This window comes from Microcaecilia unicolor, chromosome 3 (assembly GCF_901765095.1).
Source record: "Microcaecilia unicolor chromosome 3, aMicUni1.1, whole genome shotgun sequence".
In the NCBI taxonomy this organism is placed as follows: domain Eukaryota; kingdom Metazoa; phylum Chordata; class Amphibia; order Gymnophiona; family Siphonopidae; genus Microcaecilia; species Microcaecilia unicolor.
In genome coordinates, this window is record NC_044033.1 from 90,742,244 (window position 1) to 90,769,310 (window position 27,067).

Here is a 27,067-nt window from a genome sequence, read left to right on the forward strand (position 1 = left end):
TAAGCCCATCTCTGAACAGCCCTTAGTTGTTTGCTTCATGAGAGGTTTGCTTTTGTCAGAGCCCTCTTTCAGACTTCCACCAGTGCCACTGAATTCCTGCCATCTGAAGTACTTTACCTGGAAGGCCATTTTCTTGGTGGCTGTTACATCCGCTTGTATCAGTGAGCTTCAGGCCTTAGTAGTGGATGCACCTTATAATAGGTTTCATCACAACAGAGTAGTCCTCTGCATGCACCCCAAGTTCTTGCTGAAGGTGGTGTTGGAGTTCCATCTGAACCAGTCGATTGTCTTGCTAACATTCTTTCCTTGTCCTCATGCCCACCCTGGCGAAAGCAGCTTGCACACCTTGGACTGCAAGAGAGAGTTGGCCTTTTACATGGAGCAGACGAAGTCCTTCAGACAGTCCACCCAGTTGTTTGTGTCTTTTGATCCAAACAGTAGGGGGGTCGCAATTGGTAAACGTACCATATCCAATTGGCTAGTGGATTGTATTTTCTTCGCTTATGCCCAGGCAGGGCTGACTTTGGAGGGTCATGTCATGGCTCATAATGTTAGGACCATGGCTGCGTCGGTAACCCACTTAAAGCTGACCTCCATTAAGGAGATTTGCAAGGCTGTGACGTGGTCCACACATTCACATCTCACTACTGCCTTGAGCAGGATACCCAACTTGAAGGTCGGTTTGGGCAGTCAGTGTTGCAGAATCTGGGGTTTAGAATCCGACTCCACCCTCCTAGACTCATTTTTATTCTGTTCCAGGCTGCACCCTCATCTAGTTACATTTTAATTCAGGTTAATCTGTGTTACATTCTTGCTGTTGCGAGGCCCATTTGACCATTGTTTGTTGTTTGGGGTGCTAGGGATTCTGCACTTGTGAGAATAACAAGCCTGCTTGTCCTCGGAGAAAGTGAAGATACTTACCTGTAGCAGGTATTCTCCGAAGACAGCTGGCTTCTTATTCTCACAGTCTCGCCCACCTCCCCTAAGAGTTGTCTTTTCATGTACAGTTGTTTAGTTTTTGCTTTTGTATTGAACTAAGGTGGCGTGTTTGAGCGTTGGGCGGGAAGGCACTTGCACATGTGCATTGGAGCACTGCTTGCGCTCCTTAAAGCTCCTTAAAGCTCTAGAAGGTTTTCCTCTGGCAGTCTTGCCAAACCAGGTGTTGCTGGACCATGACAACCCACTTGTGAGAATAAGAAGCTGTTGTCCTCGGAGAATACCTTCTACAGGTAAGTATTTTCGCTACTTCTCTTTCTTAAATCCATGTTTAGCTTCTTCTATTTTGCCTTGCATCAATGTTAGGCTCACTATAATTATATTGATATGATTTGTAATAATTTCTATTGATTACCTAATAATTAATAGTAAAGTAAGCATAACTGGCTTAATCTTTTGTCCAGGTCAGCTTCTGAAAAGAGTGTATTGGAACAAGCTGCTTCACCTAAATCCACTACAGAGTCTGCTGTGAACAGTCCCGTTTCCTCAGGCTTGTCAAATGGTCATAGTGATGAATCAACAGATGAAGAAAATGGTAGTAAAGATGGAGTTTTAACTTCAGCGCAGCTGCAGATCTTGAAAATGTGGCATGGTTTCTCTGTTGATGATTACACCCAGAGGAGTTGGCATGACTTTCCAAGATCATCTAAACTCAAGGATAAAAAGAAAGCAAAGAATTGGTCAAAAAAGGTCACTGTTCCTGAACCTTTTCAAATGACTATTAGAGAAGCTAAGAAAAAACAACAGAAAGTTAAATCCAAATCAGAGATTGAACTAGAAAATAGTTTACTGAAGAAACTATTGGAAGAAGAAACAGAGTGTCAGAAACAATTTAGAGCAAATCCTGTCCCTGCATCAGTCTTCTTTCCACTGTACCGTGAAATAATGGAAAGAAATGAAGAGCGCAGAAAGTTTGTGAAAGACAGAAGCAAAGAGATTTTGTTGGCTTCGCAGAAACCATTTCAATTTATTGAGAGAGAAGAGCGGAAAAAAAAAATGAAGAAACTGCAGTTAGAAGACTTAGTAGCTCCTAAACTGAAAACCCACACATTTAAAGCAAAGCCTGTGCCCAAGTCAGTTTATAGCCCAGCTATCAGTGAAAGGTTACAAGAAAACAACCTTTACAGGGCAATTCGGATTCAGATGAGAGCTCAAGAGCTCTTACAGAGTTCAGTTCCTCCCAGCATGCTTACTTCACATTGTCCCTCAGGAGAAAGGAAATCAAAATGCTGTGAGCCAAAGGAAGAGCTTTACAGAAAACCACAGATCAACTTGCAAGTTCCAGATTTTGAAGTTTTGCACAGAAAGTTCCAGAAACAGCTCCTTCAAAAGAAAGATGCAAAACAGGTCACAGTATGTGAGCCTTTTTATCTTCACACATTAGGTATCCCATCCAGGAAAGAGAAGATTCTTAGGGACATCCAAACAGATGAAGATAAGCTAAAGGAAACACGCTGGCCATACACGACACCAAGGCGCAAGCCACAAATAAGATGCTCAAATATTAGTACATCTCCATGGAGTGTTTTGGAAACTGAACCTCCAAGAACCACAGAATCTACAAAGAGAAGGCAGCAAGCTGTCAGGTACATATTTTGTGTGTTAGATTAAGCCCCTACTTTTTTAGGGATTATTTCTATCATCTGAGTTATCAACTAATTTTAGTTCATAAACAGCGCTTTCAGATTTTTAAATCTTGGTTCTCAAAAGTTATCTGTAAAGACATTTTTGGCTTGTACTGTGAATAGAAATTTAGAGAATAAGTAACTCAGTTTCACCCATGATTGTTGTTTGACAGTTCTGTGGAAAACCTTTCCAAGACTAGAGAAATGCTTTAGTTCTTAGTTGTAATCCTTGTAGGCTTCATTTATACTAAGCAGGAAAAGATTATCTCATTTGCACAAGGAGAAAATGCCAATGAAGAATACCTGGAGAGATACTCACCAGAAGAAAGTATTTGAATTATTTGGCTCTAGGGCTTCTTCCTATATTTTATTTTATTTATTTATTTGTTTGTTTGTTTGTTACATTTCTATCCTACATTTTCCCCACCTATTTGTAGGCTCAATGTGGCTTACATAGTACCGGAGAGGCGTTTGCAGACTCCTGTGTTAACAAATACAAAGTGATGTTGTGGTAAGATATAAGAGTCATTAATATACAACTTAACAGGCTAGTAGAACTGATTCTCCAAGGACAAGCAGGCCAGTTGATTCTCACATGTAGGTGACGTCATCTATGGTGCCTGGTGAGGAATGCTCTTTAAGAGCTCCCGGCAGTGCTCATACTGCGCAGACACGAGTGCTTTCCTGCCTGCCGTGTGAATGCGGGACCAGCAGTCTCTTCTCATCTGTGGTGAGGAGAGAGCGCATTTTGTGCAGCTCCTCACAGTGTCTGCGTGCTTTTTTTTTTTTTCTTGAGAGCTTTTAGTACTATCCCTTGTGTGCATTTTTCCCCTATTTTGCCTTTTTCCCTCTTTGGGATACTTTTCCTTCCTGCCTTTAAAGTTTCTTTTGTCCAGTTTTAAGTTTTCTTTATTTTTCTCAGGCTCGTAAGGCTCTCTAAAGCCTGACATCAGTCGGGAGTTTTCCCTTTTATTTTTCTGGTGTTCTGCCCCTTTTTATATCATGATAGTTATTTGATTTGGCCACAGCTGTTTTTCCCTTTCATATCATTGAAGGTTCCCAGTGGTTTCAAGTGTTGTGCTTGGTGTAATCGTACCATCTCTGGGGTTGACACCCATTCCTGGTGTATCTAGTGTTTGGGGCCAGACCATAACTCTATCAACTGTATTCTTTGTGCATGCAAAAAAAACCCCCACAGAAGTCCAGAGACACTCAAACGAAAAATTTTGGAGCCCAGTCTAATCATCGACATTGGCGCTTGCACCAGCATCAGGTGCATCAGTCTCTATGGCTGCTATCTGAGGCAGGCTTGATTTCAACCCTCCTATGAGGTGTTTTTTTGCTGACACGGATATGGACCGGTTATGGGTGTCTGATGAAGATCCAAGGTACTTCTTGGAGGAGGAGTCCTGTAGTATACCATCAGACCCCTCCCCACCAGAGGAGAGGCGAAAGTCCTCTACCAGAGAGTTTCTCCCGCTTTTGTGAAGGAGATGGCAGCTGCCATCCCAGTTCATTTAGAGATGGAAGACGAGCCCAGGGCTGAGATGTTTGAGGTGCTGGATTACAACTGTCCACCTAGGGAGGCTGTGACTGTCCCACTTCACAAGATCCTGTGTGATGTTCAGTTTAAGAACTGGGAATCCTCTCTGACCCTGTTCTCCCCAAGAAGCTAGACACCATGTATCAGATCCAGTGTTTAGCTGGATTTGATAAGCCACAGTTGCCTCATCATTACCTGGTGGTGAAATCTGAGCTCAAATGGGCCAGAATTCCAGAGATTTTGCTTAGGCACCCCCTGGCAAAGAAGCTCAAACTCTAGACTCATTTGGGCAGAAGATGTATCAGGCCTTAATGCTCATATCCCGATTACAGTCGTACCATCTCTACACGAGCCTCTACTTGCAGAACTTGGTATGCAGTATGACAGGCTGAATCTCTTTGCCAGCTGGCCAAGCAGCAGAAGGCATGTTGTAAATTTCTGGTCAGGGAACTTGATACTTTTGATGTTGCATCCAGGATTTCTGCTCAAAGTGGACAGACTCTCATGGCTGAGTGTCTCTGACTTGTACCCTGCGGTCCAGCAGAGGTTGGCAGGTGCTATGTGCCGTAGAGATAATTTTTTTGGAGAGAAAGCAGAGGAGGTCACAGACCTCATCAAAAAACACACTGATACCTTTGATACTCTCTCCTGGTGAGTGCCTTCTGCACCCTCCTCATCCAGGAGGTTTTTGGACAAGTCGAAGAGGCATCCCTATTTCTCATAGAGGCATAGGTACACTCCTCGCCCACCTCAGCAAGCTCAGTCCCAGCACTCTTGTTCACTTCAACAGCATGCACCTAAGACCCAGTTGAAGCAGGAGGTGAGTTTTCGACTGGCTCCAGCAGAACATAGCCGCCATAAATGTCCCATATGACCTACCGTGGGGGTGGGGGGGAGAGAAGGCTGAATTTTTTCCAAGAAAGGTGGCCCCTTGTAAGGTTCTTCAAATAGTTCGTCTCGATTATTTTATTTATTTATTTATTGCATTTGTATCCCACATTATCCCACCTCTTTGCAGGTTCAATGTGGCTTACAATATGTCAAGGATAGTGGAAATGAGAAGAGGGTGAACATTTAGTATAACAGAGAGATTTAGGGTTAACTGGTAGAGGAATAGATGAGAATGCTAAGACAGAAGGCATAATAACATTTCTAGATATATGTGGGAGTTTCACATGTTTTGGTCTTTGTGGTATATCTTGTCGAAGAGATGAGTCTTTAGTAGTTTACGGAAGTTAGTCAGTTCATAGGTCGCTTTTAGGTTACGTGGCAGTGCATTCCACAATTGCGTGCTCATGTAGGAAAAAGTTGATGCATGCGTTAATTTGTATTTTAGATCTTTACAGTTGGGGAAATGAAGATTAAGGAATGCATTGTCGACATAGACCATCAAATTGCCCTCTGAGATCTTGTTTCAGCTTTCATCACAAGGAGGTACTTGCAGAGGACCTCTCTGCCCTTCCCTACCAAGGGAAGAGGTTCTATTCTAGATACTTCCTTGTGCTAAAGAAGACGGGGGTGGGGGGATGTGTCCCATCCTAGACCTAAGGGCTCTGAACAAATTCCTATTCAAAGAAAAGTTCAGGATTTCCCTGGGCACCCTTCTCCCAATGATTCAGGCTCAAGATTGTCTATGTGCTTAAGGATGCCTACACTCATATCCCGTTACTTCCAGGAAGTATCTTAGATTTTGGGTGGGAACATGTCACTTTCAGTATCACGTGCTGTCATTGAGCCTCTCATCAGCTCCCAGGGTTTCAAAGTCTAGTGGTAGTTGCAGTGTCACTATGCAGACTGGGAGATCATGTGTTTCCCTACTTGGATGATTGACTGGTGAAGAGCACATTGACAGACTGTGCACAGGAGACCATGCAGAGAGCTATTTGGGTACTAGAACTACTAGGGTTCATTTTAAACTACCCCAAGTTCCATCTACTCCCTCTACTTCCAGGCCCAACTCCTGAGGAAGCCAAGATTCTACTAGGTCCCACAGCTCTATCCTTTCTCCTTGAGGCAACCCGACAAGCCGGATGTTATTGCGGCGACTCTTGTTCTTTTGGTCATCAACCCTCTCCTGTAAATGCTTGCAGCGTTTCTCCAAGTTTGCTACCTGCGAGGTTATGGTGGTGGTAAGGTCCTCCTGATGCGATATTCTGTATTCTGCCTGTTGAATGCAGGCGTTTTGCATTGCCATACTCTCCTTGAGCTCATTCATTGGGGCGTGCAGCTTGGATAGTTTGTCATCTAGAATATCTGCCAGATTCCACGTTATTTCTTTAATCGCTGCCTCTTGCAGCGCAACCACTGGCAGATCTCTTCAGTGTATCATGCTCAGGCGCCATCTTGGCTGCGTGACTGCTTCCGCGCTCCCTGGCAGGTCTCGGGATCTTGGCGGGCATAGCCAGATCAACACGCCTCAAAAATCTCCACAGTCCCTCCATCAACTGCACCAACTCTTAAGCCACTTAGCAGTACTCACTGGGGTCCAATATGGAGAGGATAACAGGCATTAACGCTGATTTTCCATGGTAGTGGGGAGGAGAGCAGGCGCCATGCGTCCGTTTAGGTCACAACCATCACATGACCCCCATAGCGTTCCTAAATTCGCATGCTATTAGCTCTAATCATTGGGGCTGTATTTCCTTGCACTGTTCCTGCACTAATTTTATAGTGCTGTTTAGAACAGAGTGGGGAAATTGATCATGGAGGCATCAGGACTCTTTTTACTAAGGTGCTCTAAATGGATTTAGCATTTGCAAACGATTAGCATGTGCTAAATGCTCAGAATCCCATAGGAACAAAATGGTCTGCATGGCACTTTATGCTTGCTAATTCATTAGCATGTGCTAAATCCATTAGTGCACCTTAGTAAAAGAAACTATAATTGTCTTATCTACCTTTGTTCTCCCATACCTTTTGTTTTCTGAGTTATTTTTGATGAATTCTTCAGTGAATTAACATGGACTTAGTTTTAGTTTATGTTTCTACTCAGGAAATAACTTGAGGCAAAACAGGAAACTGGATGAAGACTATAAATTTATTTATTTATTAGCCTTTTTGAAGGAATTCACTCAAGGCGGTGTACAGTAAGAAACATGGAATACAAAACAAAAACTAAGGCAGAAAATGCTGAAGAAGCTTATAACAACTCGGACTAAAGCTAATGATCCACACCAGAGGATAGCCCATATGTTGAATTCTAAATTAAAATTGTTGAGGTATTGCATTATGAAGAGCAGCAAACTTCTAAATGAGAATAGTAGTAGCGTTGAATTTGTAAATTTTCACTACCGTATTCATTTATGGTTCAACAATTTAAGATATTGTTTAAATATATTATTTATTTTGTGTCTTGTAAGAAATTCTGATCCTCCACATTTTAATTTATTTTTCTTGTCAACCCAACAAAGGGGTTGATAATGTCTGTCTATCTAGCAACAAAAATAACTCCCTGAAAATTTAACTAAAGGGTGACCACATTTTTTTTTTCTTTTTTTTGGGGGGGGGGGGGGGGGGGGGAGGGAGGGACACCGATGAAAAGACACATCAACTTAAAAATTGGTACTGAACGGTTATGGAAAGAGTCGGAGTGGACGGGTACTTTCGGAGGGCAGTGGGTGCGCTATACTCTAACCCACAGGCTTACATGTGGGTCAATGGGGAGAACTCGGCACGGTTTCAGATTAGAAGAGGCACCAGGCAGGGGTGTCCATTGTCCCCACTGCTGTTTGTGTTAGCTCTAGACCCTTTAATCAGGGAAATTGAGAACCACCCAGAAGTGGAGGGGGTGACATGGGGCACTTCATCGTTCAAGGTTTCCGCATATTAGTACATCTAACACACCCAGCTCGATCATTGAGAGCTCTGTTGGAATTGTTTCAGGAGTACGGCGATTTTGCAGGGCTCAAAATCAATTATTCTAAATCTTTGGCATTAACAGCTCACACAAGTGTGAAGTCAGAGTGGGGAGCTGGATTCCCGCTCAAGTGGGCTTCGGACTTTCTTCCTTATCTAGGAGTGAGAATCTCTATGAGTACGTCCCTGTTATACCAACTAAATTTTAATCATCTGTTAGATAGGCTAAAGAGTCGATTGAGCTTGTGGGGGACATTACCGCTTACGTTACATGGGCGGATACATTTGTTTCGAATGGCTGAATTCCCTAGGTGGCTATATACATTCCAGGTACTACTCTTGTGGCTTCGGCGTAAAGACCTGAGTCAGCTCTATGGGTACCTGAGGAGGTTCGTATGGAGAGATGCTAAACCGAAACTTCCTTTGAGCTTACTCATGGGCTCATGGAGGGAGGGAGGTATGGGACTTCCTAATATCCGCAGATACAACCAAGCTTGTCTGCTGCGCCACTTAGGGGACTGGCTAATGGGGAGGCAGGACTATACACCATGAGATGTGGAATATGAGTTTTTTAAACCGTTTCATCCACATTACTTATTGCATTGCGAGAGGAGAGCAATTCCGATATACATGCGAAATAGTGTGCTATTGGGCCCCTTGAGGGAGGTTTGGAGGGACTTGAATAGGATATGGGGCTTGGCGGCAGATGTATCAGACCTACTGCCACTGCAGGACAATCCACAATTTGCCCCAGGGTCTGAAAATAAAATATTTCGCAAATGGGCAGATATGGGGATCACGAGGCTTGAGCATGTTCTGGATACAAGGGGGAAGATCCTATCATTAGGAGCCTTAGGAGTAGGTATTTGTATGAATCACCTATTCGCATATCATCAATTGGCTCACTACGTACGGTCTCTGAACCAAAGTAAGCTGGAAAGTGGGCATGGGCGTAGAATTAGGGCCTTTTTTGGGATGGTTCCCGGAGATAGGTTGTCGGTATCGGGCCTGCAGAAAGCTATAGGGGTGCAAGAGGGACAGAGGAACACGGAGGTTATTCGCCAAAGATGGGGAGTAGATTTGGGACAACCAAACTTGCAATTAGATTTCCCTAAATTGATAGCTCGTATACCCCAGTTGTCGGTTAATGCAGGTCTTCGGGAGTGTCAGTACCGTATAATATACAGGGCATATATGGCCAAAAGTCAATTATTCAAATTTGGGGGGGTTGCAGATCCGCTTTGTGCGAAATGTGAGCAGGGGGAGGGTACGCTAGTGCACTCCCTTTGGGCATGCCATAAAATTCAGGCATTTTGGAAGCAGATATTTCTTTATCTAGAGTCTCTGGTGAAGCTACGGATACCATTCTCACCTCAGGGGGTATTATTGGATAAATATGAAGTATTTCGACTTCATGGTAGAGGGACCCAGCAGCTCATTCGCAAGGCCAGTCTGGTCGGGAAGAAGCTCATAATGGGCGCATGGACGAGTGGGTCCCCACCAGATTACTGGCATTGGAGGAACAAATTACATGAACTTTTATTGTTGGAGCGTAGGGGGGTAGGGTCCTCCCCCAGAAGGCGTAAAACATTTTTGGCGGTGTGGGAACCCTATATACAATCTTTGTCGCATAAAGCTCGCAGTTTAATATTTAACAAGCTTTGATAGGAAGAGAGTTGTGGTTTTTTTTTTTTTTTGTGAACAGTCAGGAAGAATAAAGACACAGAAAATGGGAAAGTGCATTCATAGTGAGGGTGGGAAAGAGTCATGGGGGGGGGGGGGGGTTAATAGATGGTTTCTAAATTAGGGTGGAGTGTCATCAGAGTTCAGGCACTCTGCTCGAGCAGCGACGTTTAAATACTGCTGTGATAGTTGAAGGCTCCACTATTTATGTTTGTGATGCAGCATTGCAATATTGTTTTATGTTAAAGGGTCATACATGGACTTCAATATAATGTGGAAAGCAGTTTATGAGGGACTTTTGGGAGGGGGGAGGAAAATGTTGGGAGAAATGTTTGATGGTAGATTGTTCTATTCTATGAGAGTCGCATACGCATTTGTACTGTACGTCTTATCTTCATTTGTTACTTGAAATGTTCTTTCTGAAATACCATAACTAAACTGTTAGAGATTTTTGGGGGGGGGAGGGGGGAGGAAGGGAGGGACGAAAAATGTAAAATGTTCTTGGAGAGCAGAGGTAATTGTTCTATTTCTCTGTGTTTGTTGCAAAATGGAAGTTGTCTCTTCAATAAAATATATTTAAACATAAAAAATTGGTACTGATCAGACTAGGAGTTTCAGAGAAATAAGCTCCCGATAAATATGGCTCAGTACATATCTATAAAGAGAAGCAGTTTGAGCTTCTGCAGCACAGAAACTTTTGAAACAGAAAAAAAGATAGTTAGGGAATTGCTCTTTTCAAGCACACACCAAACTGTCCCTACCCTCTTCAGAAGCAGGGATGCTTCTGTACTCTCCTGTACAGACATAAGCAGAGGAATTGGAAATAATTTAATGGGAATGCTCCACATGTTTTTCACACCTTGCATTCTCCTCCACTTCCCCCTACCAAATGCTGCTACAGCCCTGTCTCTGATGGACTGCCTTTTAGTAATTTAGGTATGTATTTCTTTTATTTTGTTGCAAGTCTTACTGTGAAATGTACATTTTTCTTAATGGTTGCTCCATGTATATGTGAGTCCAGGTGGTGTGACCCCCATGGGGCTACAACCGAGGTCTGTCTTGCTGCTGGTCTGTGTCCTTATCCCTACCTCTTGATCTGTTCCATGATATTTTTCTCCCTCCCCCCCCCCACCCCCATTGTGGCAGTGTTATTTGTAGTGCCTCTGCTACATACATTTCAGTAAAAAAAAAAAAAAAAAGGATAAGACAAGAAAAATAAAGGAAGTGAAACCATCACAGAGCAGTTTTTTTCTAGGACTGTGCTGGAGGGCTGCAAAGGAAGCCCTGGGAGTCCCTGGGAGGGAGGAGCTGCGGAATATACCATGTTAGTAGTACAGCTAGCTGCTTCTGCGCCAACTGCGATAGTGATCTGGTGGGCAGCCTGTAAAGGAGGCTTCTGGCTCAGCTATGTTTGGGGAACTTTTGGGAGAGCTTTGGTTCATGCAGCTGCTTCATTTTTTCCACCAGCAGGAACTACAACCATCTTGGCAGCTGGCCACATGTCTCCTGCACAGCATGGATCAGAAAGGGAACTGATTCCTGAGGGCCTGGGCAGGAGAGGTCTCTAAACTTGTCAGATTAGGTAAGGTAGCCTTTTTTAGCTAGTAGTTGCTGCAATAGATCTCAAGTTGTTATCTAAATAAAGCTCTGGTTGCCTTCAGGATCCAGGGAAGCCAGTGCAGCAGCAGTCTCAGGCATAGAGTAATGGGCCACCCAGGGTTCTCAGTCCTTGGAGCAGAGGGGCTCCAAATACTCTAGGCTGTCATTGCCAGTGTTTGAGCAGTCTGGATATCCCATTCCTGCCCCAACTCTGGCATAGGATTGTTGGCTTGGTAAAGAAAATGTGTGCTTTCCCCACTTGGAGCCTTTACCCTAAGGAGAGTTCTCCCTGTTGGAGGAGGAAGCCTGTTGCCATTTTCCTGTTTCAGAAGGAGGAGTTGGCATTCCTGATTTCTCAGGTGTCTCTTCCTTTAGTGACCGATGTCCCTGAAGAAGAAGGAATGGACAGGAAACCCATTTTGGAAGGTTTGTGAAAGCAAGGGTTTCTTTGATGCTGGGGGAGTCCAAGTGGTGATCTGTGGGGGCTCTGATGCTTGGGTGCTCTTTCGATAGTCCCAGGAACTTTTAGAACTGTCAGAGATGGCATGCTTTTGGAGTACAAGATGCATTGTCTTGATCAGAATGAGGAGAATATGAGGAAACTGTAATCTGCAAGTAGCACCAAACAGTCCAGAAGAAAGAAGATTACACCTCTTAATTGCAGAAGATACTTTATTCCAGCAAGTTCAATCTTACAAAAGCCTGATGTGAATCACTTTTCGCCCTAATATTGGACTGCATCAAGTGCAACTAAAAGTAACATTTAGAAAATATCACATGCATATATCAAATAATAACATCAACATTAAAACATCAAAAAGTAATTAAAAAGTACTCACAATATTCCAGTCAGATACATACAAAAAGCTGTTCTTTAACATCAATTTCTATATGGCCAGAGTCACTCCTAGGCAAATAAAAAAAACATTCATGTTATTAAAAACAAGAAATACAAAGTATAGCCAATTAATATAATTCATAAGAAATAATCAATGAGCTACCAGGTACTTCTTAGCCAGGATCAGGTGACCCTCAGGGGGAGGAATGCTGGCTTCGGCCTAACCCCTGGTAAGCCTTTTCTTGGTTGAGAGGTGCCCAGCTCTCCCACCGGTTGCCTTCTCAGGTGCCGTGGAGGACTTGCAGCTCATCTGCATATCCTCGGAGCCTTCGCCAGAGTGACTCCCAGGTCCGTTCCGATCCACTCGGGGCCTCTGCTCAAGGTGCACAGTGCTCCTACCAGGTGCTGTGGAGGACTTGCAGCGTTCTGCATATCCTCACAGCTGCATCCGGGGTGACTCCCAAATCCACCCCGACCTTCCCAGGGCCTTCGCCACAGTTACCCAGGGCTTTCGCTCCACCTACCCAGAGCTACCAGGTACTTCTTAGCCAGGATCAGGTGACCCTCAGGGGGAGGAATGCTGGCTTCGGCCTAACCCCTGGTAAGCCTTTTCTTGGTTGAGAGGTGCCCAGCTCTCCCACCGGTTGCCTTCTCAGGTGCCGTGGAGGACTTGCAGCTCATCTGCATATCCTCGGAGCCTTCGCCAGAGTGACTCCCAGGTCCGTTCCGATCCACTTGGGGCCTCTGCTCAAGGTGCACAGTGCTCCTACCAGGTGCTGTGGAGGACTTGCAGCGTTCTGCATATCCTCACAGCTGCATCCGGGGTGACTCCCAAATCCACCCCGACCTTCCCAGGGCCTTCGCCACAGTTACCCAGGGCTTTCGCTCCACCTACCCAGAGCTACCAGGTACTTCTTAGCCAGGATCAGGTGACCCTCAGGGGGAGGAATGCTGGCTTCGGCCTAACCCCTGGTAAGCCTTTTCTTGGTTGAGAGGTGCCCAGCTCTCCCACCGGTTGCCTTCTCAGGTGCCGTGGAGGACTTGCAGCTCATCTGCATATCCTCGGAGCCTTCGCCAGAGTGACTCCCAGGTCCGTTCCGATCCACTCGGGGCCTCTGCTCAAGGTTCTGGGAGAAGAGGATATTTCTCTGGTAAGTGAACAAATTTTGCTTGTGCTTTCGGAATTTGAAGATTGGGGTTTAAAGGAGGAACTGTAAGTTAGTGATAGGCTGATATCCTTAATACTTTAGCAAGTTTTAAATTACGGAAAAACTCAAAAAACACTAAGATGGAGTCAGCAGTCCAGCAGCGAGAGGGGTGCTATCCAGTCTTTTGCATTGAGTGTCACATGTATGATTATCTCCCAATTGGTGAGGTGTCATATGTGTGTGCCCGATGCAAAGAGCTCCTAGCTCTCAGAGAACGTGTCCGTTCCCTTGAGGCTAGAGTAGCAGACTTGATGGAGCTGAGGGAGACAGGTACATAGAGGAGACCTACAGGGATGTTGTAGAGAAGTCCCACCTCCAGTCAGGTAGCCCCTGTGCTACCTTGGAGGAGGGAGGTCTCCTAGAAGGAGAGCATCACCCTGGTGAAGTAGGAAGTACTCCTGTAGCCAGGACCTGCCCACCAGGGGATGTATTATCCTTTCGCACCGAGGATATATCTCCAAATGTTGCCCGGGAGGGAAAGGTTAGGACAGCTGTTGTACTTGGTGATTCGATCATTAGGCATATAGATAGCTGGGTGGCTGGTGGACGTGAGGATCGCCTGGTGACTTGCCTGCCTGGTGCGAAGGTGGCGGACCTCACGTGTCACCTAGATAGGATTCTAGATAGTGCTGGGGAGGAGTCCGCTGTCTTGGTACATGTGGGTACCAATGACATAGGAAAATGTGGGAGAGAGGTTCTGGAAGCAAAATTTAGGCTCTTAGGTAGAAAGCTGAAATCCAGATCCTCCAGGGTAGCATTTTCTGAAATGCTACCTGTGCCACGCGCAGGGCCCAAGAGACAGGCAGAGCTCCAGAGTCTCAATGCGTGGATGAGACGATGGTGCAGGGAGGAGGGCTTTAGATTTGTTAGGAACTGGGCAACATTCTGGGGAAGGGGGAGCCTATTCCGAAAGGATGGGCTCCATCTTAACCAGAGTGGGACCAGGCTGCTGGCATCGGCGTTTAAGAAGGAGATAGAGCAGCTTTTAAACTAGAAATGGGGGGAAGGCCGACAGTCGCTCAAAAGAGCATGGTTCGGGATAAGGTATCTTTCAAAGATATCACCATAACAGGGAAGATAGAGTATCCTGATAGTGAGGTTGCAAAAGAGATTGTAGTAGATCGGGTATCTTTAAATAACAATAAAAATCAGACAAAAGATTGCCAATTAATACTGTCAAGTACTAAGCATGATGTACTTAGGAACAACAAACATAGTTTGAAATGTCTATATGCGAATGCCAGGAGCCTAAGAAATAAGATGGGGGAGTTAGAATATATTGCACTAAATGAAAAATTAGATATAATAGGCATCTCTGAGACCTGGTGGAAGGAGGATAACCAGTGGGACACTGTCATACCGGGGTACAAATTATATCGTAGTGATAGGGTGAATCGGATTGGTGGAGGGGTAGCATTGTATATTAACGAGAGCCTTGAATCAAATAGACTGAAAATTCTGCAGGAAGCAAAACACTCCTTGGAATCACTGTGGATTGAAATTCCATGTGCAAAGGGGAAAAGGATAGTGATAGGAGTGTACTACCGTCCGCCTGGCCAGGACGAACAGACGGATGCGGAAATGTTAAAGGAAATCAGGGACGCAAACAAACTGGGCAACACAATAATAATGGGGGATTTCAATTACCCGCATATAGACTGGGGTAATGTAACATCTGTACACGCAAGGGACATAAGATTTCTTGATGAAATCAAGGACAGCTTCATGGAACAGCTAGTTCAGGAGCCGACAAGAGAAGGAAAAATACTAGACTTAGTCCTTAGTGGTGCTCATGATCTAGTGCAGGGGGTAACGATACGAGGGCCGCTTGATAACAGTGATCATAATATGATCGGTTTTGATATTGGCATTGAAGGAAGTGAAACTAGGAAATCAAGTACGCTAGCGTTTAACTATAGAAAAGGTGATTACGACAAAATGAGAAAAATGGTGAAAAAAAGACTGAAAGGAGCAGCTCGCAGAGTAAAAAACTTGCATCAGGCGTGGATGCTGTTTAAAAACGCCATCCTGGAGGTTCAGGACAAATATATTCCACGTATTAGAAAAAAGGGAAAAAAGACTAAACGTCAGCCGGCGTGGCTAAACAGTAAGATAAAGGAAATCATTAGAGCCAAAAAACAATCCTTCAGAAAGTGGAGAAGAGAACCAACTGAAAGTAACAGGATAGATCATAAGGAATGCCAAGCCAAATGCAAAGCGGAGATAAGGAGGGCAAAAAAGGACTTTGAGAAGAAATTAGCGTTGGAAGCAAAAATACATAGTAAAAACTTTTTTAGATACATTAAAAGCAGGAAACCGGCCAAAGAGTCGGTTGGGCCGCTGGACGAAAATGGTGTTAAAGGGGCGATCAAGGAGGACAAAGCCGTAGCGGAGAAATTAAACGAATTCTTTGCTTCGGTCTTCACCGAGGAGGATTTGGGGGGGACACCGGTGCCGGAAAGAATATTTGAAGCGGGGGAATCGGAGAAACTAAACAAATTCTCTGTAACCTTGGAGGATGTAATGGGTCAGTTCAGCAAGCTGAAGAGTAGTAAATCACCGGGACCTGATGGTATTCATCCCAGAGTATTAATAGAACTAAAAAATGAACTTGCGGAGCTACTGTTAGAAATATGCAATCTGTCCCTAAAATCGAGTGTAATACCGGAAGACTGGAGGGTAGCCAATGTTACTCCGATTTTTAAGAAGGGTTCCAGAGGAGATCCGGGAAATTATAGACCGGTGAGTCTGACGTCGGTGCCGGGCAAGATGGTGGAGGCTATTATTAAGAATAAAATTGCAGAGCATATACAAAAACATGGACTGATGAGACAAAGTCAGCACGGATTTAGTGAAGGGAAGTCTTGCCTCACCAATCTAATGCATTTTTTTGAGGGGGTAAGCAAACATGTGGACAATGGGGAGCCGGTTGATATTGTATATCTGGATTTTCAGAAGGCGTTTGACAAAGTGCCGCACGAAAGACTCCTGAAGAAATTGCAGAGTCATGGAATCGGAGGTAGGGTATTATTATGGATTAAGAACTGGTTGAAAGATAGGAAGCAGAGAGTAGGATTGCGTGGCCAGTATTCTCAGTGGAGGAGGGTAGTTAGTGGGGTCCCGCAGGGGTCTGTGCTGGGTCCGTTGCTTTTTAATGTATTTATAAATGACCTAGAGATGGGAATAACTAGTGAGGTAATTAAATTCGCCGATGACACAAAATTATTCAGGGTCGTCAAGTCGCAGGAGGAATGTGAACGATTACAGGAGGACCTTGCGAGACTGGGAGAATGGGCGTGCAAGTGGCAGATGAAGTTCAATGTTGACAAGTGCAAAGTGATGCATGTGGGTAAGAGGAACCCGAATTATAGCTACGTCTTGCAAGGTTCCGCGTTAGGAGTTACGGATCAAGAAAGGGATCTGGGTGTCGTCGTCGATGATACGCTGAAACCTTCTGCTCAGTGTGCTGCTGCGGCTAGGAAAGCGAATAGAATGTTGGGTGTTATTAAGAAGGGTATGGAGTCCAGGTGTGCGGATGTTATAATGCCGTTGTATCGCTCCATGGTGCGACCGCACCTGGAGTATTGTGTTCAGTACTGGTCTCCGTATCTCAAAAAAGATATAGTAGAATTGGAAAAGGTACAGCGAAGGGCGACGAAAATGATAGTGGGGATGGGACGACTTTCCTATGAAGAGAGGCTGAGAAGGCTAGGGCTTTTCAGCTTGGAGAAGAGACGGCTGAGGGGAGATATGATAGAAGTGTATAAAATAATGAGTGGAATGGATCGGGTGGATGTGAAGCGACTGTTCACGCTATCCAAAAATACTAGGACTAGAGGGCATGAGTTGAAGCTACAGTGTGGTAAATTTAAAACGAATCGGAGAAAATTTTTCTTCACCCAACGTGTAATTAGACTCTGGAATTCATTGCCGGAGAACGTGGTACGGGCGGTTAGCTTGACGGAGTTTAAAAAGGGGTTAGATAGATTCCTAAAGGACAAGTCCATAGACCGCTATTAAATGGACTGGAAAAATTCCTCATTTTTAGGTACAACTTGTCTGGAATGTTTTTACGTTTGGGGAGCGTGCCAGGTGCCCTTGACCTGGATTGGCCACTGTCGGTGACAGGATGCTGGGCTAGATGGACCTTTGGTCTTTCCCAGTATGGCACTACTTATGTACTTATGTACTTATAACTTACCCAACAATACTCTAAGGGTACACATAGATTGTAGCACCAGCAGAGAGTGAGTCATTTCTCTAATACAGCTTCTTATTACTGGCTTTAAGCACTTTCTCTCTGGGATCATATCATAGCTAGAATAACTTTACAACAAATTATCAGAATGAGAACAATTCTCAACAGACTAAAAGCATACTATACAAGCATTAAGGTAGGCAAGAAGTTTTTTTTTTTTTTTGTTACATTTGTACCCCGCGCTTTCCCACTCATGGCAGGCGCAATGCGGCTTATATGGGGCAATGGAGGGTTAAGTGACTTGCCCAGAGTCACAAGGAGCTGCCTGTGCCTGAAGTGGGAATCGAACTCAGTTCCTCAGTTCCCCAGGACCAAAGTCCACCACCCTAACCACTAGGCCACTCCTCCCTTCTTTTCTTTCAGAGTATGCATTTAAAGAACAACTTTTAATTTGGAGAAGATTGATGACATATTTATCTTTAGGAAAGGCACAGAAGATATTTCATGCACATTTTAAAAACATAGAAAAAAAACATAGAAAAATGTAGTCAGATAAAGAACATATGGCCTATCCAGTCTGCCCATTCATGCTATCTACTCTTCCTATCACTCCCTTAGAGATCCTATGTACTTGTGCCAAGCTCGCTTGAATTCAGATATGGTTTTCATCTCCTCCACTTCCACCTGGAGTCTGTTCCATTAATACACCACCCTTTCCATGAAGAAGTATTTCCTCAGGTTACTTCTGAGTCTATCCCCTTTCACTTTCATCCTATGCCTCCTTGTTCCAGAGCTTCCTTTCAATTGAAAGAAACTCGCCTCCTGTGTATTTATGCTGCATAAGTATTTAAATGTCTCTATCGTAGCTCTCCTCTCCCACATTTCTTCTAAAGTATACATATTGAGATCTTTGTCCCTATATGTTTTATGACAAAGACCACTGACCATTTTAGTAGCTGTCCTCTGGACCAACTCCAGCATGTTTATATCTTTTTGAAGGTGCAGTCTCCAGAATTGTACACAATATTCTAAATGAGGTCTCACCAGAATCTTATACAGGGGCATCATCACATCCTTTTTCCTACTGGCCATTTCTCTCCTTAATCACCCAATCATCCTTCTTTTGCTGTTGCCTTTTCTACCTGTTCGGCCACATTAAGATCATATATGATCACACCCTCCCGCTCCTCTTTCATGCACAAAAGTTCTTCAGCCCATAAACTGTACCGTTCCCTTGGGTTTTTGCAGCCCAAATGCATGACCCTGCATTTTTTAGCATTACATCTAAGCTGCCAGATTCCAGACCATTCCTCTAGCTTTTCTAAATCGGTTCGATTCAAACTTGAAATTTCAGATAAATTTATGATAATAGGGAGATACCTATTTTAGACATTGTAGACATCTTAGAATAAATGATGAATTAACTCTTCTAAGTTTGGTACTTGCCAATGAATCAATTCAACTATATTTGTGAGCAAGTATAGTATCCTCTCTGATTATATGATGTTTTGTTAATTTAAATAATTGGAGGAAAAGACTTCAGAGGCTTAGATTTCACAAAATAATTTTTCTTGTGTGAGTGCTGGGCAAGCTTCCTCATCAGTCAGAAAATCCTCCAATATTGTTTTTTATTAACCTCTATTTTGTAGTTCATTTAGAATGAAAATCTAATTATTATAAGAGGGCACTTATCTCAAATCTGGCTTGCACGTTTAGGTTCGCTCTATATAATGCCCTAGAAAAAATAAAGAGAGAGGAAAATGTCTAGGGTATCTTGGAAATTTATTTCAAAGATTGTTTGGAAACTAGACCCCCAACCACATCAGATTCCAACGTCTTTTTTTGGCCGAAAGACACTTTTCTTGTTACTGGCATTTTTGCAGAACGAGTTTCGGCGAAGCAGTCAGCTCTGTTGCACCTTTATGTAAGTATTTTCCTCTTTTCTTATTCAGTAACACATGTTTTAGTCGGGTGCAGATTGCATGATCTATAGCAGGAAGTACCTGGCACATTTTCAAATATATAAATACTAGTAAAAAAGGCCCGTTTCTGACACAAATGAAACGGGCGCTAGCAAGGTTTTCCTCGGAGTGTGTATGTTTGAGAGAGTGTATGTGAGAGTGATTGTGCGAAAGAGAGAGAGTGAATGTGCGAGTGTTTGTGTGTGTAACAGCGAGAGAGAGACTGGTTGTGAGTGTGTCTGTGAGAGATTGTGTGTGAGAATGAGAGTGTGTGCGACTGCATATCTGAGACACAGTGAGTGTGAGAGAGAGAAAGTGTGTTTCACACAGAATACAGTGTGTGTGAGACAGAGAGTGTGTGTGAGACAGAGAGAGTGTGAGAGAGTATGTGTGCGATACACAGACTCTCTGTGAGCAGCCACCCATGTCCAGCGACCCTCCTCTCCCCCTGCCCCCTCCTCCAGCCACCCATGTCCAGCGACTCTCCTCTCTCCCCTGCCCCCCCTCCAGCCACCCATGTCCAGTGACTCTCCTCTCTCCCCTGTACCCCCTCCAGCCACCCAGGTTGTCCAGCGAATGCTTCGGGGCAGGCGGGAAAGATCCCCAGTCTTGCCTGCTCGCTGCCGGCGCTGACCCTCCCCTGTTGCCGGATCGCTCTTCAAAATGGCCGCCGAGACTTAAATTGATGGTGCTCTGTCGCTGTTTAGAAGTGGCAATTCATTGATGTCCAAATTTACCACTCTCCAACAGGGGAGTTGTTTTGATATATATATATTTTTTTGGTTGGCTATTATATATCTATATCTATAATTAATTTTTTTGTTATGGCATCAATATATTGGCATTTTTAGGTTACATAGTAGCGGAATTGCTTTCATCAGTGCTTTGCCATATGACGAGACTCGAGCGTTTATTATTCATTTAGAATAGCTACATTTTTTTAAGAAAAGCAGCCAATACCTTTTAAGTTTTTTGTTACACAATTTCAGTCTAGCCTTTTTTAAGAGTTCTTCTTTGGTACATTGTTAATTAATACTGCCATTCTTTTGACATATTAATATCTTGCCTTATAACTATGAGATTTTTCCCCACAATTAGTTCTTATTGAAATTGTTCATGCATTTTTGTATTTTTTTTTTGTTATTATTTTTTTATTTTAATTTTCTTTTCTGATTTTTTAGATTATGGTTTTTAGAAATTGATTTCATTTCCAGTCCCGTTTGAGCATTTTTAAACATTGTTGCCACTGCAAATATATCTAATATAATAAAACGCACCGTAAACATTCTGAGGACAAAGATTCTGAAGTCACAGCACACGATAAAGGGTTCATGGTTTCATGGTGGTGAAGCCATCCGACATAACACGGACCTATCAGAAGGGACCTATCAGAAGGGGCTTGCCCACTAACAAAGCAGAACTGTTACCAGGCAACGGAATGCGACATAGAACTCACCTATCAGAAGAAAAAAACAGAAGAAGGGAGGAGCATTCAGCTGTAGAATGCCTCATTGTCTGAGCAGCACAGAGAGCAGACGAACGCCGCTGGAAAAAGAGAATATCCCAGCACTGGGTATGTACACAAATATTGTTGTTGGACCCGGGGAAACCAGGAGTACAGCGTGCCCCTCGCCATCTGCAACGTGCCCCGCCACCTGCAAAAATTAAACCCGACCTAGCCTGCATCACAGACTGACCCAGGTCTCCTCCCCAGCCTAAGATTCGGTACAGACTGGCTGGCAAACTGCTTGAATATACAAAACCGCTAACTCCTTCAATATACAAAACCAGAGGCAACAAAGAAAAAAAAACATTATCACGCAAGTGCACATAACTGGAACACCTCCCCCCTCTTCACCTTCTCCCGAACCAAGCAACCCAGGACGTGCAAAACCATCCCCCACCTGAAAAAACCCGTCACCCACCTCGAGGATGCACACACCGCACTGCTTCCCGCTGCGCATTCGTCCTGCATTCCTCCTGCATCGTTCCTACGTTGCTGCCCTATAACGAACCGAAAGAGTGGCATACTCTCCCTTACGCAAACCACACCACCCAAAACAAGACGCCGCTGCTTGCCACAAGGACCAAAAATACCGTTAAAACCGACGGCCCCAGACAGTGCTGCTCTCCCGCCAACCAACAAAAACATCCCCGGCATAAGGCAACCCCTAACCCACCTCAAGGATTCCCCCACCTCAATCACCCCGGGAAAAGACAGCGCCGCTTCATACAGTGCTTTTCTCTTCAAAGGAAAAACTACAGGAGGAAAAATAAAACTACATGCTAGCACCCGTTTCATTTGTTTTGGAAACGGGCCTTTTTTACTAGTATTTTTATAAAGCCTTTATGTTTTTTTATATTTAGCATTGACTGTGTAGGTGCTCTAACATGGAGTTCTTTTATTATTACTATAATGTTTGTAGTTATGATAGCACCTGTTGGTGCAAGGGTCTGACAGTCCGACTGCTGTATTGGCATTTCCAATATGACTACATACTGGGGCAATTTTACTAAGCTGCGTAAGCATCTACACGTGCCCAGTGTGCACCAAAATGGAGTTACCGCCCAGCTACCGTGTGGCTCTTGTGGTAACTTCATTTTTGGCGTACATCCAATACGCGCATCTGAAAAATAATTTTTATTTTCGGACGCGCACCAAGTGGCATTTGGCACACGTAGGTCATTACCACCCAGTTGCCATGTGAGACTTTACTGCTAGGTCAGTGGTTGGGGGTAGGGTCTCGGACCCAAAATGGGCACGCAGCAATTTTGGGAAAAATTTTAAAAAGGCATTTTTTGTAGGTGTGTTGAAAAATAATTCTGTGCACGCCCAAAACACGCGTCCACAGTACCACAGGCCATTTTTCAGCACCCCTTAGTAAAAGGACCCCACTGTTTGCTGATTTGAAAGGTATATGCCGTATTATATATTTTTTTGCAACCCGTCTCACCTTTGCTTGTGTATATCTTTCAAAGATTTTTCCTGGATTATGTTTTCTATTTAAGTCTGTTGGATTATTACTTTGTATTTATTTGTTTTAATTCATTTATTTATTAATGTTGTTTTTATTAATATACCCCTGACGAAGACTGTGTTTGTCGAAGCATGGCCCTTGTTGGGTTGTTTTATCAGCATTTTTTTGAAGAATAAACTTTGGTCATTCTGGTCATTTTAGTTGGCTTTTTCCACTTTTTTGGTTTTGATTTGTATGTTTGTGTGGAACTCACCAGTGCCCTTTGGTGTCTTTGTCATACACATGAACATTATCAGGTGTGTCCCATCAGAAGAAAGTTGAGAGCCACTGCTCTAGAACATTGCACTGTGCAGGCGTCTCTTCATTGCAGTTGATTAGGCTTCATGAATTCCATTTCAGCATTTATGTGACAAGTCCAGTAATCTGGAATGCTCTACCAGTTGAATTGCATAATATTGAGAAGTTTGTACTCTTTAGGAATCACTTAAATGCGTATCTGTTTAAAGCAAGATTTTACAAATACAGCTTCTGTTGCTTCTAGAATACTGAACATGTTGCATTTTGGTGAGATGTTCCCTAAATATAAAATGAATTGTATAGTTTTTTTATTTGACACATTTTATTTGTATGTTATTTTATGTATGTGGAAATGTTTATTAAAAATACATAAATACCTAAATAAAATAGGCACCCTCATATAGAATTGCCCTTAATGTGCCTAAGGTTTATTTCTTTTGGTGTAGATTGAGACATTGGTGATGTAGCTTTTGCCTTGCCACTTGATTTGAGCAACTCAGAAGGCTGTGATTCTTAGTTTGTGTATACTACTACCACACGTGTGTCACGTTTACAAAGCTGGAAACTGGGTTTGTGAGCACTTGGGCCATTGCCGAGGAGCAGCAGTGGCAGGCAAAACCACCCCACGCTAGAGACAGGGCAGATCTCTGACAAACAGTTAGGCTTCACCTGCACCTGGCCACTTTCCACCAAGAGTGGAGCTCACGGCTTCAGGTGGCCGGCAGGACTTACTGGACAGGGCAGGACTGGCTAACAGCTAGGCAGCACAGGGACAGCAAGGCAGGGAAAGGATAGGCCAAAGGACAGGACTGAAAGCTGCGAGCAGCCACTGAAACAGGGAACAAACACAGCTAGACAGGAGACTGAACTGAAAGCTGCAAGCAGCCACTGAAGCAGGGAACAAACACAGATAAACCCAGAACTAGACAAAGACATACAACCAAGACACAAGACTGGGAAACAAGCAATACAGTAAACATGCAATACCCTAAACATAGACTAACTAGAACAGGCAAGACTTCAGGCAAGAACAAGAGCAAGGAAACAAACTCAGGCTGAAGTGCAAAAGCACCAACATACCAGGGCCTTAGACGCAATGCAAAGGCAAAGCAGAGAGTTTCAAAATGGCTAATAAGCCCAGCAGCAGCTGAGGCTCACTGCTGCAATCACCAGGCAACTAAAGGTGCTGTGCAGGTTCAACCAAAACAAGCAAGTCTGGCAGGCCGGAAGATCCGGACCGGACTGGGCTGAAATCTGGAACGGGTGACAGCACACAGACAATCTAATGCAGCCAGCACACAGAGACAGAGACAGAACTAACTCACAAAGAACAGACAGAAGCCAGCTCAGAAGCTGACCACAGGAAATGAGGTGAATCTGAGAGGGGGCACGGCCATAGACGTGACAATGTGTCATGGCAGCACGATTTGAACTCAGTTTGCTTGTCTGCTTCCTATTTGCTAATCAAATTGACAACAGTTGTAAACATTTTTTCACATGCTGCTCAACTGATTTTTTCCTACATGCTTTAAATTTTACTTGACCCAGTAAAACCACCAGTAAGCAAAGAATTTCTATTTCTTTTCCTTTCAGTTTTCAAGATGAAAGTGATCATGGTGTGGAATCTGAAAACGAGGAAAAGTATTCTAAAGATTATGGCAATGATAAAGTCAACTTGGAAATCGGGAGTATTGATGATGAAACTAGTTGACATTGATTTCTCTGTGCAATCCTGTCTTTTGTGACTTAACTTTTGGTGAAAGGAAAACAAATGACCTTGAGAGAGTCTAATGAACTATGTCTTATGAATAATAATGTGGAAAGGTGGACTATGCTCCTTTTTTTCCCTCTTTTATAGTGAAAATAGGTCACCAGCCTCCAGTGTTCCTTGTAGGCTGGGCAGGAGTCAGTTTCCCTGTGATCTTACCATCAAGGTTGTTGCCACAGTCTCATGATTTCAGCCTACAGGGTATGCAGGTTCTGCTAAATTCCCTGAGCATTTGAAAATATTAGCTCTTCCTACTCAAAAGGGAATGATCAGTTACTTTTCTGTTAAGAGTAACTCATGAACAATGCTTCTCTTTATTGTTGATTCATTAATTTCCCTGTAAATCAGATTAGAGTTATACTGATTTACAGGGAAATTAATGAATCAACAATAAAGAGAAGCATTGTTCATGAGTATTCCACCGTTGCAATCGATTATCCTGATTATCTTTAATTTCCTTGTCATCAAGCAGATGCAGCCATTACAGATGGGTTGTGTCCATCAACTAGCAGAGGGAGATAGAGAGCACACTTTTTTCAGTGCCTCCTACCAGCTTGCTCCACTGCCTCTCTTCAGTATTCTCTATCTCCCCTAGCAGAGTGGCTGCAGCTTCTTCGAGCTCCATCTAAAATCTGCCTGGAGGTTGCTCCTGTGCTTTTGCCAGTTGTTAGCAGGGGTGTTGGAGGCTATAGCAGCTTCACTTTAAAGGCACATAGGTTCGCCCTTTCCCTGCCTTACCCATACCTCTGTGGATGTGGACACATTGCTTAGCTTTCCCTGTCCTTCCCCACCAACAGTGGATGCAGGCACATAGGTTCGCCCTTTCCCTGCCTTTCCCACTCACCTGAGCCTCTGGAGTTCTATTTACCTCTGCTTTCCGCACAGCGTTTAAAAAAAAAAAAAAAAAAGCGCTTAGAAGCTGGAACAGAGGTTTTTCCTTCCCTTTTTCTGTGGGACCGGAGCTGTGATACTCGGTCCAGTGAGGTAAGAGTGTTTTCTGACTCCTCTGTTGTGGGCCCGCGATCGGGGCGATTTTGAATTTTACCGCCGTTTTCGGCGATGGCTGCGGGGACAGTAAAGCGCTGTTCCAAATGTGGCAAGTGTAGATCAGCAGCGGGGCTCTGTAAATCGTGCTGTACAGACGTTAGAGCCGGCCCGAGCATGGCGAGCGACGATTCTTCACGCTCTGAGCTGGCAGCGGGCGCCATTTTGAATTTACCACATGGCGCGAGCTCCGCTGAGACGGAGAGTCCTGAGCATGGGGGGAGGCCTCGGAGTGAGGCTGATATGGGAGCTACTAGCCCCGGCAGAGATCCGGGTGCCCAGGGTGAGTTTTTCTCCCCTGATTTTGTCTTATTAATGCATAAAGCATACATGCTTAAAAGAGCTCTCCCAGAGAGCCCGGCATGGGCCTCTTCTAATGCCCCCCCCCCCCCCCGGTGGATTCTAGCCTGGGTATGCCCTCTGAGGTGTTATTCCCTGATAATTGGCAGAATATGAAGCACAGGAGGGCTCATTCCCCTTTAGAGAGTGCTGCACCTCCATCCCACCCCCCCCCCCCCCCCCCCCCCCCCCCCCCGTGGTCAGGCTGCGAGGATTCGGAGGACTCTGGCAGGCCTTCATGGTCTGAGGAGCCAGAGTCTGGTGCAGAAGTGACTCAGGATCTGGACGACCCCTCCGCGGTGAGGATTTTCCACCGTGATGAGCTGCCAGCGCTTATTTCTGAAGCCCTGCAGGCTCTCTCTATTGAGGACCCTGCCAGTGGCACAGCCTCCTCTGTGAATCCTAGGATGGCTAGTACCAAAAGGCCTGCTCGAGCCTTTCCTTTGCATGACTCCATCCAAGAGCTTATTTCGGCTCAATGAGCTGACCCTGAGGGACCTTTGAAAGTTTCCAGGGCTATGGGGCAATTATACCCTCTGAGTGAGGAGCATATGGCTCGCTTTGCTATGCCTAAAGTGGATGCCCTAGTCACAGCTGTGACAAAGAGAACTACCCTCCCTGTTGAAGGAGGTGTTGCCCTAAAGGATATTCAAGACCATAGACTGGAATCAGCACTTAAACGGTCATTTGAAATTGCAGGTCTCACTATTCGGGCGTCTGCATGCAGTTGTTATGCTGCTAGAGCCTGCCTGGCTTGGCTGCAACAGGCAGTGGAACAGCCCGGTGATGGAGCAGAGCCCTTTTCAGATGTGGCTCCGCGGATGGAGTCGGCCTTGTCCTTTCTTGCTGACGCCCTTTATGATATTGTCAGAGCTTCGGCTAAACACATGGCAGTAGCAGTGGCAGCTCGCCGTCTTCTTTGGCCACGGCATTGGGCGGCGGACATGGCCTCTAAGCAAAGGTTGGTGAAGTTGCCCTTTCAAGGCCTTCTCCTGTTTGGTGAGGAGTTGGAGAAAATTGTAAAGGGCCTGGGTGAGGCTAAACCCCAGCGCTTGCCCAAAGACAGGCCTCGGCCTTCCTCTAAGGGTGCGATGGTCCACTCCTCTTACAGACCTTGCTTCCGTGAAGCTCGAAG

At 44.5% G+C, this 27,067-nt stretch overlaps 1 protein-coding gene across 6 annotated transcripts in view; it reads left to right on the plus strand.

Annotated features, from left to right (window-relative positions):
• FAM161A (FAM161 centrosomal protein A) overlaps window positions 1-25,061 on the plus strand; it is an 86,195-nt gene extending 61,134 nt beyond the window's left edge. For all 6 annotated transcript variants that reach the window (XM_030196171.1, XM_030196168.1, XM_030196169.1 and 3 more), the window contains 2 exons: window positions 1,401-2,582; window positions 24,375-25,061. In XM_030196171.1, the coding sequence (XP_030052031.1) occupies window positions 1,401-2,582; window positions 24,375-24,492 (1,300 nt within the window). In that variant the 3' untranslated portion in view covers window positions 24,493-25,061. The remainder of the gene's footprint in view (window positions 1-1,400; window positions 2,583-24,374) is intronic.
• The last annotated feature ends 2,006 nt before the right edge of the window (window positions 25,062-27,067 follow it).